The sequence below is a fragment of the Echinops telfairi genome, unplaced genomic scaffold (genome assembly GCF_000313985.2).
Source record: "Echinops telfairi isolate 266 unplaced genomic scaffold, ASM31398v2 ScPeMD7_60;HRSCAF=208, whole genome shotgun sequence".
Taxonomy (NCBI): domain Eukaryota; kingdom Metazoa; phylum Chordata; class Mammalia; order Afrosoricida; family Tenrecidae; genus Echinops; species Echinops telfairi.
In genome coordinates, this window is record NW_022103958.1 from 40,209,359 (window position 1) to 40,228,843 (window position 19,485).

At 39.3% G+C, this 19,485-nt stretch overlaps 1 protein-coding gene across 2 annotated transcripts in view; it reads right to left on the reverse strand.

Moving 5' to 3' along the window:
* The window catches only part of USP47 (ubiquitin specific peptidase 47), a 95,309-nt gene that overhangs the window by 16,478 nt on the left and 59,346 nt on the right, over nt 1-19,485 (reverse strand). For both annotated transcript variants that reach the window (XM_013006971.3, XM_045290929.1), the window contains exons 14-20: nt 18,987-19,042; nt 16,321-16,433; nt 15,467-15,571; nt 11,967-12,174; nt 9,551-9,666; nt 7,293-7,412; nt 4,127-4,904 (exon numbers count right to left, since the gene is read on the reverse strand). In XM_013006971.3, the coding sequence (XP_012862425.1) occupies nt 4,127-4,904; nt 7,293-7,412; nt 9,551-9,666; nt 11,967-12,174; nt 15,467-15,571; nt 16,321-16,433; nt 18,987-19,042 (1,496 nt within the window). The remainder of the gene's footprint in view (nt 1-4,126; nt 4,905-7,292; nt 7,413-9,550; nt 9,667-11,966; nt 12,175-15,466; nt 15,572-16,320; nt 16,434-18,986; nt 19,043-19,485) is intronic.

Sequence of the window (19,485 nt, forward strand, 5' to 3'; positions counted from 1 at the left end):
AAATAAAACAGATCATATACCATACATTCGACTTGTAGCTGACACACTGAATGATCATAAGACTTAATATATATAACAGGTATAATCTGACACCTTTAAATCTACAGAAATATTTAAGTGCCTTCCCTCTCCTGGATTCAAGATCGCATTTGCAAAACTTCGTAGAATTCCTTCAAAGGAGAATATTACCCAACAGTAACGATACCTTCTCTGGCTGGAATCCACAGGCTTCCTCGATGGCCTCCCTCACTAGCTAAGGCTGGGCGAGGAGGGAGGAGCGTGCCACCCTGTCTCCGTTCCTTCATTAGGAAACCGATGACACCCAGACCTACCCCTCAGCGCGACAGCGTGGAGCCACTGAGGGACCACATGGATGATCTCAGTGCCAGGTGCTCAGAATTGCCTCAAATTTGGTAATGAACCGAGTTTGAAATTTCAATGAAAAGCTTCAAGACCAGCAGACTGAGATGTGTTTTGTCATGCAGTTAGATCATAAAAGAAGTTATTTCCTGAAGGATCCAAAATGCCCCCGACCCCACCCTCTTCAAGGCTTACAGGAGAGCATTCTTGGCAATGTAATAGGATTACCTTTGATGAACTTTGTTTTCAAAAAATGTTTTAGACTTTGTCCCTGATTTTATAAAACACATCTGAAGATTCTTCTGGAATGTTCCTATTTTCTGGCTCAGAGTCAGACATCACTTACATGATAGAGGAGAACCGCCCCGTGGGCTTTCTGAGACTGGAAACCTCTCTGGAAACAGAAAACTCTGTCTTTCTGCCAGGGAGCGGTTGGTGGTTTTTGACTGCAGGCCAACTCACCCACTGCACCACCAGGCGCATCTAATAATTTAATGTTCACTAGTTATCTCCCTGGTTATAAAACACAGGCTTATTGTAGAAAATGGCAAGAATGAATAGGAAAAAAATGCAAACAGGGTGATGGGATCTGTTTACTATCTGCCCTTTGTGGCGAATTTTAAAACTTGAAGTGTCTTTTGTAAGCCTCAGGCCGTGTCCCCAAGTTTTAATACACCAGTGAGTGACAAAGTATGCGTCTACCTATGCTATTCAGCAAAGAGCAACTTGACGCTTTTATCGAGGGCAGTGAAAGTGTGCTTTCTTCTTTTCTTTTATGCATGTGAATGAGGTAGGAACTCAAATTGTACTGAGGTGTTCCCAGGCAAATACATTACCTTTTATTTCATTACTGTACCTGGTCGACTCATCGCCATGGCCACGTGTCTTCAGGAAACATGATAGCATTTTCAAAGAAATGTCTACACTGACCCTCTGAAACCATTCCTCCATGACAGCAGATTATCGGTACTGTATCTAAGTGAATTATCTGTACTGTTGATAGCTCACGAGTCCTGGTTGGCGTAGTGTTTACACATCGAAACCACCACCTACCCCAAGGGAGAGACGGGGCTTGCTACTTCCATAAAGAGTTACATCCTATGGCAGAGGAGGTTGGGGGGAAATGGGGAGCTAATACTAATGAGTGTAAGAATGAAGAAACTGTTCTAAAATTGATCGTGGTAATAATTGTACAACTTTAAAAAACATGTTTAAGCCATTGGCTTGTATATGTGAACTATATATATCAATAAAACTTAAAAAAAAAAAAAAAAAAGAAGTTACATCCTTGGAAACTCATAGGGGCAGGTCAACTCTGTCCAATACAGTAGTGGTGAGTCAGAACCAACTCAGTGACAGTGAATTTGGGTTTGGTTTACACACACTGTCATTTCATGTGTCAAATTGCTTACTCATTGCACCTTAACCGTGTCATCACCCTGTCTGATATTATTTTATTACCCATCCTGCACGGTGTCCCAGGAGCCTACTTTCAACTCCCCAAGCAGCTGTGCCGTGCCAGTGTTAGCGCAACCCATCCTAGTCCTCTCTCTCTAAACCAGTTTTCTAACGTGAAAAGCATTTTTCAGGGGTTTTACTTATTCTTTTCAAACAAGTCTTCAGATGTCTAAACAAATCATAGCAAACGGCTTCTCTTCAATGTTCGCAATCTCAATGAATGTTAGGAAATTAACCCAGTATGCATTTCCAAAAAGGCGAAACTGAACAGCAATGTCCTTTTTAAAGACTCCACAAACTCTTCTAGATGAGAGATGATCCTTTCCTGTCTGTATTTTTCTTATCTCCACTGAAGGTTGAGACTATTATCCAGCCAAAGTTTTAGCACAGAACTCTAAAGGACACTCACAGCATTTTCCAACCTTTTCTTGAGGGGCTGCGTTTAATTTCTGGGCCTGGGAGGGCTGAGAAGTATAGGAAAGCAGAGCCGGCATCGGCTGCCCGTCCTCTACCGTGGAGTGAGCCCTCAGCAAGCAAGGAGAGGAAGAGCAGGAGCGACAGCAGCTAAGGGCTGGCGAGCCGAGGTGCAGACCAGGCCGACAGGACCCTGGAGCTTCCCACAGGGTCCTGAGGAAAGTCCTTCGCCTGTGCCTAACAGCAGCGACCCACACAACTGTTAACAAGAGCCCTGGGGGTGCAGCTGTTAACGCGCTTGTCTGCTGCAGGAAAAGTTGGTGATTTGGAAATATCAAATTCTGCTGGGAGAAACGAGTGGCAGTCTGCTCCTAGAAAGCTTTATAGCCTTCGAAACCCCATGGGGCAGCTCTACCCTGCCACACAGGGAACTATGTGTCAGAATCGGCTCGGCGGCTGCAGGTTTGATTGTTCATTTAAGAAAACTAAATGAGACAATAATGTACGTTAACAAGACTTTCAAAGTAAAAGTTTGATATACTTAAAGCATTGTTATGATAGGATTTCTGTTTTTATTTTGGACAGCCAACCTGTACTTTCTCACTTGAATTTCTATGAGTTTTGCATAGATGTTATGTGATTCCCATGCTTAGACCTATTCAGATTTAGTATATTAAAAACACAAATTTATGCTTCTTTATACCGATTTCATAATTCCTACTATTTTTTTTTTAAAGACAGAGTTTTCAGATCCTGAGCACCATTGCACTTGTGTGCCTCCTCTCCTTGAGCTTTATCCCTAACCACCTCTACTTCTCAATAGCTACACACGGGCTGACATCTAGTGTGGACTCAAGAAAGGCTGTTTGGATGGATAGACCGAAGAATGGGGCTAGAGGGAACGGAAGCAAGTGCATTCAACTAGTGGCCTGAAATTCGAGCAGCAGTCCCACTACTCACTGGCTGTCTAGGGATGGTGGGGCGAGTCACTCATCCTCTACGAGCTCCAGTTTCTTCTCTGTTAAGTGACAGTGATATTTGCTATGTTCACTTCAGAGAAGCTTCCAGTGAGAACACTAAACTATAAATATGTTTTGAAAACTATTTCCCACTAAAACTTGAGGAGAATTTTCTATCTTGAATTTGAGTGGCCTAATTTGTTTGGCTAGTTTCAGTCTGAGATGATAAAAAGTCTTCTATAATTTTAAGTCTCACACAATATTGCTATTCTGTTTTCATTGTCTAGTAAGCTCAAAATTACATGGGCTTACTTTAAGGTCTCTTCCATCTTTCTGAGACTATGCAACTTGAAATTTCTAGTTTATTGTTTGCATTGCACTTCGAAATGTCAAATTGGAAAGAAACAACAACAAAAACGCCTTTTCTTTCCCCGAGTTCCTCAGCAAGGGACGGACTTTCTTCAGATTGTAGAAAGAGCTGCTATATGTTTGGGGGGTTGGAGAGAAGAGAGGAGATATACAAGCAAAAAATGTTTCTGGGCACTAAACAGCAAACTGGCAGAAGGGCTGAGGTTCTTAAATTAGTATATAGTTTTGTTTTTTAAATAAGCTATCCCTAATTTTTAAGTTTAGTACTTTATCGTATTTTTCCCTAGTATTATCAACTTTTAAAAAGATTGCTCTCTCTCCATATTTCTGGTATAACTACTGTCATATAGATCTCCTGTGTGAAAATTTAAATCTAGCAACATGGTGCACTACACACCAAACATGAACACAAAAGGAACAGAGAATCTTATAACCCAGGCAGCAATGAAAGGTTTTAGAACTAAGCACATAATACTTAGCTGATTCTTTCTGTAACTAAAAATTTAAATGAACTAAGAGAAAAATCAAAGTTATTTCAAAAGTGCCTTTTCCCTCTAAGTACATACATTTATGTCCTTCCCCAGAACCTTCATCTGTAGCATAGGGCTCTGCTTTGAAATACATGTACTGTGTTTCTCCCCTACTCTTGCCGCTCTCATCATATTCACTATCTGTTCCAGAGTCTTCTTCTGCTGTATCCCATGTCTCTTTTTTCCCTTCATTTGCTTTAGTTCTTCTACTACTTGTGATACTATGCGAGTCAAGTCCATTAGGCAATGGCATCTGCGCATTGTCTGCATTGCACAGAGTATCACTGCTGTGACTGGAGCTAAGAATATCACTGTCCACCGAACTTGTACTCCTGTCATTATTCACATCTGAGTCTGAGCGCTCTTCAGACTGGAAATTTTCTGGATCAGAAGTCTGAATATGCTGCTCAAGTTCTCTATGGTCCACTGATGCCGACGAGTCTCTCTCGTTGAGAGGCGACTCGATGTTTTCAAAGTCACTTGTCTCGGTGCTCTTGCTGCTGTCCCCAGTATCTCCGTCCTGTTGCTGCTGCAACGACAAGCTTTTGAGTTTTTCAGTGCTTTCTTCTAAAATGGCCTCCACAGACTTTAGGCTGCCCACAGGTCCTTTCACTCGTTCACTCTCGTCATCTGCGTTGCCAGAATCACCCGCAGCTTTCTGGTAGGCTGTCCTTTTGGAGTAAGATCCTGGGGATTGTTCAGGTAACAAAACAAATAATCGGATTGTATTGGCATGCCGATCCAAGAGTTTCCATAAATGAGAGTCTGTAAAGGCCATCTGGTAGTCCAAAGTCTCGGAACTTTCAACAAATACCTAAACAGTAAGTCAGAGTTGGATCATTAATTTTAGTGATCTTTTACATATTCATCATAAGAACAATCAACATCAACTAAAGTAAGTGGTAAAATCTGGATTAATAGAGGGTAAACTTAAAAAATTCTTAAAACAAAGCATGCATACTTTGGAAACTAAATATTAAATCATTGAAATTCATCATGAAATGGTGCTTAAAAAAAAACCCCCGAAACTGGTGGGTTTGAACTACTGATCTTTTGGTTAGCAGCCAAGCACTATTAACCACTGTGTCAGCAGGGATCCTGGAGGAAGTGGGTGATAAACATATGAGGGTACTTTAAAAACTCCATGGAAATGTTCATTTATTCTTAATTCCGTTTTTCCACAAAGTTTCTGAAACCCCCTTGTAGATAAAATAGGTGACAACTGTAGAAGCTGAGTGATAATTTTGGAAATGTGGGGGCTCAATTCTCACTACTTTTTAATCTATTTTTTAATTTCCATCATTAAAAGTTTTAAAAATTAAGTGCAAATATACATAAATTTGGCAACATCAATAGCATGTTGGGTTCAGCATTAAAAAATATAGTTCCGTACTCATTTAATCAATGTTTTAAACTGGACTACAGATTACCATTTGTGAAAAAAATGTAGTCAGATGCCCATCACACTCTACCCACACTAAAACAAAATTCTATTTTAGTGTTATTTTCACACCACACACATTCTCTCACCCACACACAAAAGCATTAGAACAAAATATACATATTAGCATTAAAAGAACAATACTAAGAAATATTAATGTTTTAAAAATAGACGAAGAATGAAATTAAGAGTAGAAAAGCTGGTGTGATAAGTTTATTGTGCCAACCTGGCCAATATGAACATGTGGCATTAATCAGGTCGCAGTTTGATTGGAGGGCAAAGAGGTAAATGGCTCTACAAGGCCTGCCCCCTTCTCTCTTGCTCTCTGGCGATCAGAGTGTGCTGGAGGGTGCTGCTGCTTTAGCTAGTTGTCTGCCTCAACTTGTGAGCTACACTCCCTGTGGGCCAGGCCACTCAGTGGATCATGTGGCTAGAGCTCGAGGCTCCTCTGAGAGCGGCTCTGCCATGCTGCCGATACGCATATGGCTTGAGTGGATCCTGTCATCATGCATTGCTCCCATCTGGGCCTGCTTGGACTGTTGGTGACCCACCCTGCTGCTTGCTGCCTGTGGGAGCAAGCCTGAGGAAGGACTCCACTGTCTGCTTCCTTGATCTTAGACCCGGCAGTCCACGTGAATTGAAGGACTTTCAGTAGTATATTAACTGCTCCATGGAAGTGAGTTGAACTGAACCCTCTGTACTGCTGTGTGGACTAGTTAGCTGATATATTCCTTCTCGCTATATAAACCTATCCTCTTATATATACGTAAAATTTTAAGTGTCTTGGTTTTGTTTCTCTAGAGAACCCTGCCTAAGACAGGTGATAAATCAAAAGTGCCAAATTTGATGTAACTTATCTAGGCGAATCAACAACATTAAGAACAAACAGAATGAAAAAGTATTGATGGTAGAATATATGATATGAAGAGATGAAACAAAAAGATCAAGGTGAACGGTTTCTTCTTCACCAGAGAGGTAAATAAGTAAGCAAAGGGAATGCTGTTGGTGAATCCACTATATTTTCTCTAGACTAGGCATGCCTCTGACTGTCCCCATCAAGTTCTGACTTCTGAGAAAAGCTCAAATATGAACAAAATTCAGCGGACACTGTGGGAGTGGCAGGACTAATCTAGAGCTTGAAAAATATTGTAGGCAGAAGGGGGAAGAACACTCCAGTTGACTGGTAGTGCATGATCAAAAGAAAAGAAGGGAACCAGCAAGACTGACTTAGAGGGCAGAAAGAAACCTGACGTGAACTGGCTACAATGTTGAGAGTTTGGGAAACATTTAAATTTATACACAGCTATTCGTATAACACCACCTTTCTGGTTTACTCAAGTATGCACATTACTTGAGGTCATCTGGCTCTGAAGGCCAGGCTTCTAAATCTGAGCCAGGGCTCTGCACCAGCTCAGCCCACTTCAACACCCTGGCGGAGAGTTTGCATTTCTCCTGCAGCTATAGGGAGTCAGAACCTACAGTCTACCAAAGTCCTCAGATGTTTATATGTATACATAAGACTCACCTGGTGGTCTCTAAGAGTCAGCTGAGGATTTTGTTAAAATGTAGATTCTAATTCAATGCATCTTCCGTAGATGAGCCATAATCCAATCCATGGCAGTGAGTTTGGTTTTCCTTGGAAAGGTTATGTCTCAGCTGGGGGTTGAACCCAAGTGAACTGGTTCAAAACCCCGGTCTGAATGGAATTTCATTTACCACCACCAGCAGAGCAAACAGTAATTAAAAATTTAAAGAACACACCTTGTTACTTCTAAAAAAGCCTTCAGCTTTCAGAGTTTTACTGGGCACACTGAGAAGACGCAAATCATTGTAGCAGCGTTCCAGCACGATTCTCATGGTTTCAGCAGGTAAATGGATAGCCTAACAACAAAAGCAATTTGACAATAAAGAATTCTGGCAAGCATATCTGTTTGGCTCGAATCTAGGAGACTACAAGATACTGTTGGTAAATAGCAGAGAAATCATGAACAGAACCCAAGTAAAAATGCTAAGTTCCACCTATTAATTATGATGCAAATTAGGAGAACATCTCGCTTGGAAATGTCACTTCTGAGATAATTTTAAGGCCTACATGGTGATATGATCCCAAAATGAACTGAAAAAACTATCAGGCTAACTTCTTGGCTCCTGATGTGTCTTCAGCATTCTGTGAGTAAGGTTAATACTGTTCCGATGTCCATTTTCTTCCATTTAAAAGGAGAGTATTAAACTAGCAAGTAAAATTTAAAGTTATTTTTAAATGCTACATCTGATTTTTGAACACATGAAATGAGCATATAAATATTTTACATTTTAACATGATTTGTTTACTAATGTCAATTCTCAATACTTAATACTCAGTCTACTGATACCTTAAAATCTATTTGTTGACACAGTATTTTTGGCATCTATTATTTTCTGTAGGAGCCCTGGCGTTGTGTGGTGGTTACGTGCTGGGTTGCGCTCCGCATGGTCAGCAGTAGCTCCGTGGGAGAAAGGCTGCGCTGTCTACTCCCTGAAAGAGTTCCAGTCTAGGAGACCCACTGGGGTCAGTATGAGTCAGCACTGAATCCATGGCAATGAGGGGAGAGAGATTATTTTCTTTAGCTATCCTTTCTCCAACCAAATTATTCGTTCCTTTTGGAAGAGACTATTAGATGTTTCTTTTATATTTCATCTTTCTTCTCACACAATAGATTAAACCTAAAATTTTTTACCTTGATTTTACATGATCTCATTTATAGATTTTGCATTTGCATTTTTACAAAGTGGTTACATATTGGGCACTAACCGCAGAGCCAGCAGTTGGAAGCCATCAGTGGCACTGCAGGACAAAGACTAGGCTTTCAACTCCTGTGAAGAGTTACAGTCTCAGACACCCACAGGGGGCAATTCTACCCTGACCTATAGGGTCGCTATGAATTAGAATGGACACATGGCAGTGAGTTTGGTTTGTCTGTTTATATTTATTTACGAACAACTTATTCATAAAATATGGCAACAACATGATCAATTTCTTAGCTATTATTGTTTTGGCAAAAATGTTAGAAGTAATTTTTTAAACGCTGGCATCATTAAATAAAATTATTATTACTACTACCACCACTGTAAACTTTTATAGTGCTTACATTGTTTCTTACCCTGAGGGCATTTATTCCCTTTTATTAAAATTCACAACAACCTTGTAAAGAAGGTTAAAAGCCCCAAATAAGTCAGGTAAGAGACTAGACTATATTAGATGAATGAGACTAGAAATTGGACTAAGCTTTATGGCTTGCAATTATTGAGCAAGCTGCTTGATGATAACCAATACTTCTTAACTTAAGGTTCAGAGATGCTGTAGAATTCTGCCTATGCTCCTGTACGTTAGTGCATTTGTGGCTTCTACAAGGTTACAGAGTACAGAATCCTGGAAAGGGCAATATATAATTTCTCTGTAATGGACTAGTCCTTTTGCCCAAGTAAATCTGAATATTTTCATCAAGTCCTGTAGATTTACTTATTTAATGGCCCTCACAATCTATTCTTTCACTCATTTACAATCAAATACAATATTAATAATTTATCTGGATTATTTCAGTAGCCTGCTCATCTATATTCCTGACTCCTCCATTCTAGTGTTGTTGAACTGGCCATTCTATAGCAGGGATCCAATCACACTACTACTGATTTACTTAAAAAAGAAAAAGAACAAATCTACTTCCCAGTGCTTGTACTACATAGGACACAAACTTTTTGTGCTTTCTGTTTAAAGTCCTCTGTGAAATAACCAAATTTACATTCCCAGTTCCACAAGCATTTTACAATGAGCCAAATAAATACTGTTGTTATGTGTATGCTTCACACTTTCTTACCTCTATACTTAAGTCGACCTTTTTATTCTATTTCACATACCTGTCTTTCCTAACGATAAAGATTGGTTCCTTGCAGTAGAGCCTGGGCTGTATTCATAACTATCACGAGAGCTTTGGCAAAGAGCAGGCACTCAATATTATTTACTGACCAATTTTAAAACTTACCTTTGAAATAAGTTGTTTGAATTCTGTAATTGTCTGATTTAAGTAAGCTCGAACAGTTACAGGAACTGCTACCGATTCGGTCTTTAGGTCAACAACATGAACTTTCACCATCACTTCTGTCACATTGGAAGGCAAAAAACACAATTGGGGGTTATGAAACGAAATCCTTCACATGAGCAATAGATTCCTAAATATTTCTAGTAAATGGCAAAAATCTTATTTATTTCTATACTTCCGTGAACAGTTCTAGTCTTAGAAACTCATGGGCAGTTCTACCTTGTTCTATAGGGTCACTCGGAGTTGGCATCAACTCAGTTGGCATCAACTCAGTGGCAGTTAAGTTTGGCTTTTGGTGCTTAACGTGGAGCAACCAAAGGAGAGCCAAGAATAAAGGGAGGATATGGAGATCTTTGGCTTACTGGATCATGAACAATTGCCTCCTTTGCCATGAGACCAGAAAAAAATGGATGGTACCTAGCTACTATTACTGAACAATTTGATCAAAGAGCCTAGAAAAGAATTCTGGTCACAGGAAAAATACAGAAAAGAAATTCAAATTATCATGGAATCTAGACTTCCTGGAGTTATGAAACGATTGCTGTGTGATGAACCTGTAAACCAAAAATATACCCTCAATATTTCTTAAAAATAAATAATAGTTTAGTTTAACTAGCAAAAACTGTGTCTCAAGCATTATGCTCTTGTAAAAATCTCTTTATGGGCTCCAAGCCAGATCCACAACCAATGCTTATGGAACAGCAGTGAAGAGAGCAAACAATGCCGGCATTAAGTCTGCTGCACAAGACCTCATTAGTGCTGAAATGCCAGGAGTTTACTTTTGACAAGTAAGATGTGCCACAGTATGTTCTTTTCCTTTTTTTAATGACTAAATCGTTTTATTGGGGGCCCTTACAGCAATCCATACATCAATTGTACCTAGTACATGTGTACATATGTTGCCATCATAATTTTCAAAACATTTTCTTTCTGCATGAGCCCTTGGTATCAGCTGCTTTTTACCCTCTCCCTCTCTTACCCTCCCACCCTTGTAGACCCCGATAAACTATAGATTATTATTATTTTCATATTTTACACCATCCACTGTCTCCTTTCACCTATGTTTCTGTTCATCGTCTCCCAGGTTGGGGATGGGAGTGGTAAAATACGTCGATCATTATAGTTGGTTCCCCGTTTCTTCCCCCACCTTCCCCTTCCCCTCACGGTATTGCTCCTCACATTTCTGTTCCTGAGGGGTTTATCTGTCCTGGTTTCCGTGTGCCAAGAGCTCTTATCTGTACCCGTGTACAAGCTCCGGTCTAACTGGATTGGTAAGGAGGCGCTGGGGTCATGACAGCGGAGAGGAGTAAGCATTAAAGAGGAGAGGAATGTTGTGTATTCGGTCAGTGATGTGCTGCACCCTGGCTGTCTTGTTCGTTCCTTGTGACCCTTTTGCGAGGGGATGTTCAGTCTCCTCATATGCATGTGAGAGTTGGACACTGAATAAGACAGACTGAAAAATTGTCCATGCATTTGAATTATGATGCTGTCCAAGTAACATGGACTGCCAAAAGAATAAACAAATCTGTCTTGGAAGATGTATATAGCCAGAAGGCTCCTTCTTAGAAGCAAGGACGGTGAGACTTCACTCATGTACTTTGGACAAGTTATTGAGAGAGCAGTCACTGGAAAACGATGGCATACTTAACAAAGTAAAGAGACAGCCAAAAAAGAGAAAGAGTCTCAACAAGCTGGCCTGACCGACAGTGACTGCAACGATGGGCATAGATTATGCAGGACCAGGCTGTGTGTCAGTCTGTTGTAGGTTGGGTGCTAGTAGTCAAACCAACTAGACAGCACCTAACAACAGCAACCTTATGGCATCAAAGTAACAAGAGCCACTTTAAAGACCAGGGTGCGGTAAGTTCAGGTTAACGAGGGAAGACTAACTCACCGAAGGGTCAGAATGAAATGTCCAATGTCACTACATGGTGTATATACAAACTGTTGCACTGCTGTGCATATTCTCAACAAGAACTAAAATAATTTTTTAATTGTTTTTTCCTTGTAAAAATTAAACTACTACAAGGCTCACATATTAAATATATTCATCCAAAGTTCTAAAATATAGAAAAAGGCAAAACGAAATAAATATATATAATTAGAGCCCATGAAACAGATATTAAAGGGAGCAAGGCACTCCTACTTGAAGACTAATCCCAAAGTTGTGTTACTTTGTCCTTTTTTTTAATGCTGAGTGTAGAACTCTTTGCAAGTAGTCTAAACAATTTCATTTTTTTAAACCTAATTTCAAACGTGTTGACGACTAATTCCTAATTTTTCCAAGTTTAAACTAATGAAAAACTGTCTTATGAAAGTTTTATATTCAACACAACTAAAAAATCATAAAATTCCTCACCTCCAGGTTTGTAAGACTGGAAAACCTGATCAGGCTTTCTTGTCTCCAATAGCAGATCAAACATGTATGTTGACTTGACTCCACCGAGTAGAAGTCCCATGGGCGTATCTTCTTCTCCTTCATATGATCTTTCTAGATAATCATGAAACTCATCATACTTAACAAGACGACAGCAATCCACAGGTAGGATCTCGTCTAAATCCATCATCTAAAAGAAATTCCCCAGCAAAATGCAAAAAACATAGTAAGTCTAGTCTGTTGTCTAACTATCTATAGGTCTGATCAAAGCTCAAAGTCATGGACATCAAAGACATGACTTACATGCTATTTTTAAATGACCATAGTTCTTTATCCCCAAATCATATAATGATGCTCTAACATGTTTCAAAGTCATTAAAGTCTTTCAAAAAGCTAACATTCCAAATTTGTTTTTAGCCTCTGTCGAGTCTAAAGTTTAAATCGAGGCTGGAGAGTGTCTGACCCATAGCCATGTAAGGTCCAATAAATCATCAATCCCAGCTAACCTCACATGCCTTACCAAGGGGAAGCAGTTCTAGCCATTACATTAGAGGTGAGCTTAATTACGTGTTTGAGCAAATATAGTAGGCTAACATACATTGTTGATAATTTTGTATGGCCTGCAAATGATGTTCTAAATATCCAAATGACCCTTGGCAGAAGAAAGGTTCCTCAACCCTGCTTTAAATGGACTCGAAAAGCAATGTATTACAAGCTATTGTTCTATAACTACTACAGTGTCAACATCAGGGTAAAACAACCATCTAGAATACACATCTTTTGTTTTCTTACTCCAATATGGATTAGACCTGCTGTGCACTTGTATACCTAGTAACTATCTTCCTAAGTACAATGGTCACTTTAGAGTCAATACCAAAGTCAGACTTTCTGGTGTCTCTCAATTGCTACCCCACTTTTGAGAGGCCGTGTCCTTTGATAGTGACTTCCTATACCTACAAGGTGCAGGAGCTCCTATCATAAACTTTCTCCGAGCCCATAGCATTAGTACCTGATACACATCTCAAGTGGGAAATGGAACTCCTTAGAGAAACACAGCAGTCTCTGTTTGCAATGATGATTGTACAGAAAAACTCAGGAGCCTGCGTATGTCCCCAGTGATTGTCCTCTTCCCCTCGCAGAGAAGGGGCTCATCTGGTTGTTTCCCTTTTCTGTTTTTAAACTCTGTATTTGTGGAATTTGGCGTTCTAGTTCCAAGATCACTTTTGTCTTCTAGCATTAAAAATTCGTGGGATATGAACTTTACTGTTATACTGATATACTCCACTGAGTACAGAAGTTTTGTTATTTAGATGTTTTCTCCATTTTAACTGAATTAGTTTCACTATATTGTTAGGATGATGCTCGCAGGCCTCTAGTAAGTTTAAAGGACCGGCTGGGGGGGTGGGGTGGGGGGGGGGGGCTATAATGAGAGAAACCCAGAATTTGTTCATTTATTCATATACCCTGGCAATTTTGATTCTTCTGTGTACCAGGCATGACACGAAGTACTAGAGGTGTAATGGTGAGCAAGACCAGAACAGTGTTTATAGTCTGATGAGGGTCAGCGACATTTAATGAAAAGAAACAATTAAATGTAAATTTTCAATATCGGTAAGTCCTACGCAGGACCAGTATATAATACAAGCATTTCTCAACCTAGTGTTTCAAATGCCTATATCTTGGCTCAGGTCCAGAAATTCTGACTCACCTGAAGAAAATATTTCTTTAAGTAAAAATATGCTTCTGCCACGAGGTGTCGAAGGGATCAGGTGTAAGGCATCATCAGAACAAAAAATCTTACCATAGTGAATGATGGGGGGAGTGCGGAGTGGAGATCCAAAGCCCATTAGTAGGCCACTGGAGATCCCCTTGCAGAGGGGTCTCGGGGAGGAGATGAGCCAGTCAGGGTGCGATGTAACAATGATGAGAAATACAACTTTCCTCTAGTTCCTAAAGGTTTCCTCCCCGCTCCCACTACTATGACTCGAATTCGATCTAGCAAGTCTGGCTAGACCAGAGGAGGTACACTGGTACAGATAGGAACTGAAAATACAGGGAATCCAGGACGGATGAGCCCTATAGGACCAGTGGTGTGAGTGGCAAAACAGGGAGGGTAAAGGGAGAGTGGGTAGGAAAGAGGGAACCAATTACATGGAACTGTGTGTGACCTCCTCCCTGGGAGACAGACAACCGAAAAGTGGGTGAAGGGAGACGTCGGACAGGGCAAGATATGACAAAATACCAATTTATAAACTATCAAGGGCTCATGCGGGAGGGGGGAGCGGGGAGGGAGGGGAAAAATGAGGACCTAATGTCGGGGGTTTAAATGGAGAGAAAATGTTTTGAGAAACGATGTACAAATGCGCTTTACACAATTGATGTGTGTATGGATTGGGATAACAGTTGTATGAGCCCCTAATAAAATGTTAAAAAAAAAAAATATATATATATATTAAAAAAAAAAAAAAGAAAAAAAAATATGCTTCTGGTACAGGTTGTTTTAGGCTACATTGGAAGAACAATGTCAACTATCTTGTGTGTTATTTCTAATTCGCTTCACTGTTTCCCTATATAATTGTACATGAAATAAATGCAGGTGTAGTTTTTTTCTCTAGGTGATTACTTTTAATTTCAGTCAAATGTTAATGTTTACATAAAAAGTGCAAAAAAAGGGTCAAGTACTAGAGATGACTTTTAGATTCTGTTAGGGATTACTGCCCTTCCTATGTGCCTTTCAAACCACTAATGACTTTTCAATAGTCTTCAAACTAAAAGCAAATGTCTTCTATTTCTACAGAGCTTCCAATTGATTCTTAAGCCACTCTACCTGCAAGCAGAACAATGTATGAGAGAGCTTAAAATACATGAGGGATCTTTAAAAATGGACTCCCTCATGCACATGAAGCTCCCCCTTTCCACTCCTTTGAGCATGCACCCACTCCTCATCTCAAGAGCTTCACACCCTGTCCTCTTTATCTGGGAGGCTCTTCCTCAGCTTTTGCACAGTGTCTTTTCATGTTTCAAGTCTCAAAATACGTTATCCCAGCATTCTACGGGGTGACTTTATACAACACCTAAACAATAACTGCAAATTTTGGTGTTTAAATATTTTATGTCCATTTTATAAATGGACTAATAAGTGCCATGAGGTTAGTTAGTGACTATGTCTTGCTCACTCTTTAATCTCTAATGCCTGATGTAATAATCACTCTATAAATATTTGCTAACGGAATGGAAAGAACAAACAATTGTTCCTAGTTCTAGTTCTAGAAAGTTTTACTGCCTTTCAAAGTATAATATTCTCAAACACAATTGAGTATGTGTCCAGGGTGAGGCATAAACTCTATCTTTTAAACGATAGATAAGTCAGAAAGCTATCAAAGTTACTGTAAGTGCTTATCTCATCACTATCAACTAGTTGAGTCTGAATACTTTCATCTGAGAGAGCAATATCTAAATGCTAACAGTGCAACTAAACATACCTTATAAGCCATTTCTACTGCTTCTTTTAAGGTCTTATCCTTATGAACCTCCAATTTATTTTCCATCATTACTTGTTTCACAGGATGCAAACAGAATAGTTTTATCTAGAAAATGTAAAATAGTATCAATAACAGCAGGTCAAGAGTCAACTTTTAATTCCTTAGTAGCTAAAATTTTATTTTCTGATTATCAAAATATTATACAACCCCCCTCCAAAATATTATACATTTTTACAACAACAATATTATGCATTTGACAGCAAAAACTCATTGTCTTTCATGGCTGTTTTCTAATTAGTAACTGGTAGTGAATATGCTTCAGACCATAAAAACAGCAAAAGTATTAACTTTAAAAACGGTTTCTTTATATGAATATAATCTTGATTTATGTAGTCACCCCACTGCTGATGCACATTAAGGTTGTTTTTCATTTTACCTCCCAGTTTGGAAAATATTGTGATGAATATCCCTGGGGCCCAAATCATAATATTATCTGTGATTATTTCATGAGGTAATTATTTATATAACATGAATCATATAAGAGAATACAAATCTATGGCTTTTAACAAATACAATTTCTATCAGGAAGGTTTTACCACAATGTTCTTCTAGGAGGAGAATATGAGAATGCCCACCTCACTGAACCCTCACCAGCACCAACTACATCATTACAGGTTCCTGGTTTTCATGAATAAACTAAAGTCTTACCGTAGTTAACATTGTTGCTACGCTGCTTAATGATCATGAGAATATAACTGCCCACAGAATTAATCCAATAGGTTTAGTTATGAAAATTATACTTAAGCATTCTTCAATAGCCCGTCTTCATTAAGAGTAAAATTATGGAATCTAACCTTGCATGTATTGCGCTCAATTTCGCGTTGCCTCTTTTCTTGTTCTTCCAACTCTCTCTCTTTTTGCACCAGATTTTTAATATGTTCTGGGTATTCATCCACTTCTAAAAATTCTATTAATAAGAACAGGGTAAGACAATATAATGGAGAGATTTGTTTGCCCCCAGAATGTTTTATACATCCTCAACTCTATGCCTTTGGGAATGGGTTGTCTAAATTATGTTAATAAGGTAAGGATTATCTGAGTCCATCTCTTTTGAAGTAGAAAACTTAAATAAGCAAGCTAGGAAGCAGAGATGAGGGAAGAGAGATGCCAAAGCCACATGAAGACTGCGTGGGAACAGATGCTCAGAAGAGACAAAGACCTTTCTCCTAAACCAACCGAGAAAGCTTTCCCTTAGAGCTGACACCCTGAATTCCGACTTCTAGACCCCTAAACTGGGAGAAAATAAGATTTGGTAAAACCATCCGTTTGTAGCATGTGTTAAAGCAGCATGAGAGAACTAAGACAACAGTGTGGATGACACTGAGCTCCCTTTATTCATTCCCTTCCACTGTGCTCCCACGTCTACACTTCTATCGCAGTTCTCACCAAAACGTAGCGCAGCCACATCATCCTCTCAAGAGGCAGGGAGTGCTTTTCTCAGGTCTCATATTTTTATAATTATGTATTAATCTGAAATGGCTCTTGGATCCAGAATATTTCTAGTATGTAGATTAAAATTTCTGACTTCCAATTCGGCCATCATCATTTCATTGTGTGACTAGTCAGGTTACCTAATTTCTGTACACATTACCTGGACTGGAATAATTTTTAAAGAATCAATAATACTCTTGCTGCAGTTTCTGCAGGAGATGCAATTTTACAATGTTTGTTTTTATCCACTATACTATAATATGGGCTGTGTTTTCAAGAACCCTTTCAGCTGCCTTCAGCATGAAGTTGGCCAAGTCCCCAAGAAAACCACAGTCTTTTCAGGTTGCATCTCCACTCTACAGAACATCAGGATTCATTTAAACAAAGAAAAAGTGACGATCGTTCTGAGACAACTTTTAAAACAACCAGTGACAGCAAAAACGGCACATACACAAACTGATCTCACCCCCCCCCCATATGTATGTAGTTTTCACTAGTTTGCTTAGTCACCACCACTTCATATATAAGTGAAACTATAGACCAGGGCTCCTCAAATTTTTTAAACGGGGCCAGTTCATTGTCCCTCAGACCCGTTGGGGGGCTGGACTATAGTTAAAAACAAAACAAAACTATGAACAAATTCCTATGCACACTGCACATATCTTATTTTGAAGTAAAAAAACAAAATGGGGCAAAAACACCTGGCAGGCCGGATAAATGTCCTCGGTGGGCCATAGTTTGAGGATGCCCAGAGACAGTATAAAGTCATGAGCATTTAATAAAGCCAATATTTATTAGGCAAGAGGAAGATTTATATCACAAATATCACACCTCTATGGAAAGTCACAGAAATAAATTCTTTGAAATAAAATATTCTGTATCATATAGCGCCCTCTGGTGCTTTATCACAAAACTAAACTGAGAGTGGAGGTATAAAGCCCTGTGTTCCAGCACTCTGGAAGGCCGAGTGCTACACATACAAGTGTACTTGGCTCAGCTTCCAGGTAACTGTTAATTGGGAAAAACCACTCTTTGGGAATACAATTTTCTTACAATGCACAAAAGCAATGTAATGCCATAAATACATTTACTCACCGCAACGGTAAATTTTAAGCAGAACAAACGATGAGATCAAAGACAGTGATTCTATTACTTTGATAAAAACCACAAAAGGAATGTGAATAAAAATGCCACTCTGGTTATGTGTTTATATGTATATCCACAAGGCTCACATCCCTCCCAAATCTATTTGCAATCCTGCTTGAGTCAGAGAGTTTAGCAAGGAAAATGAGGGGCTATAATTGTTTAAAGCAATAAAAATAATAGATAATAAAGCCACACAACTAAACACAATAATTTCTTAGATTCTTAATAAAATTATAGTGTAAGAAGAAAAGGATGCTATATTCATAAAACTTTATTTGCTTTCTAAGCAAATAGGCAGAGATATTTAACTCAAAGTGGTAAGTCAGAGGGTCCTCTGACTTACAAAGGGTCCTCATCCAAACATTTAAATAATAATACCAAAATGCTTGTACTTTTAAATACTAACTGTGAATTACTATAATATACCAGACTTTGTGCTAAATGCTTAAAGTGTCATTTAATTTAATCTTTTCTCAGAAACCTATAAAGCATTATTATTATTATTCCCACCGTATAGATGAGAAGAGCAGGACTGAGAAAAACTGACTCGCCTCATCTTAGACACACATCTGGTGAGCTACGACTGCCACAGGTCTGGACACAGCCTCGCTGTACCAAAGTGCATCTAATACAATCTCACTGAAAATAACCATCGAGTTTATTTAGCGCAGAGTAAACGTTATTTACTGCTCAGTGTATTAAAAAAGAATTTTAACAACTACTTTCCAAATCTTTTTACTACTGAACAGGAATTATTTCATAAAAGTCTTTAAAAAGGCTTAATTTGTCCTATCATTTAAAAGTGGGTTATATGGGCTTGTAAAACTTGGCATAAGAAATGAGATTACAAACATTAAAATCAAAGAACAATGTGTTAACCTACTTGCATTTCTTGCTGGGTCTTTCAGTCTATATATCAGCATATATGCATTTGTGGAGCTAGGAAAAATATAAAAATTATTCACAAGGAGAGAAAGCAGACTGTAAAGATTCCATTTTGGCTCCAATCCCAACTACGTGGACAGCCTCCCCTCCCCCCAGAAGAATTCACTTCAGAGGTCAGCACTGAAACTACAGCTCAGGGAGAGGGACATGTCTAATCAGAGCATGCGGGAGCAAATGAAGAGGGAGGAAGAGAGAGTGGAGCACATCCTGGCCCACCAAACCTGGAGGCCTATATCCCCGCTCAGAGCAGCCAATCCACAGAGAGGACCATATGGCCGGCTCCACTATGAGATACAAGATCCCTCGCTGACCCATAGCCCTACAGGGGACAACAATGGAGACACATTGTGGGAACTGCACCCGAGCTGACCCCACCACACTGAGGCAAAACACTAAAGGTGTGCAGCAGAAGAACAAGGGGAGCAGTGCAAGAAAGT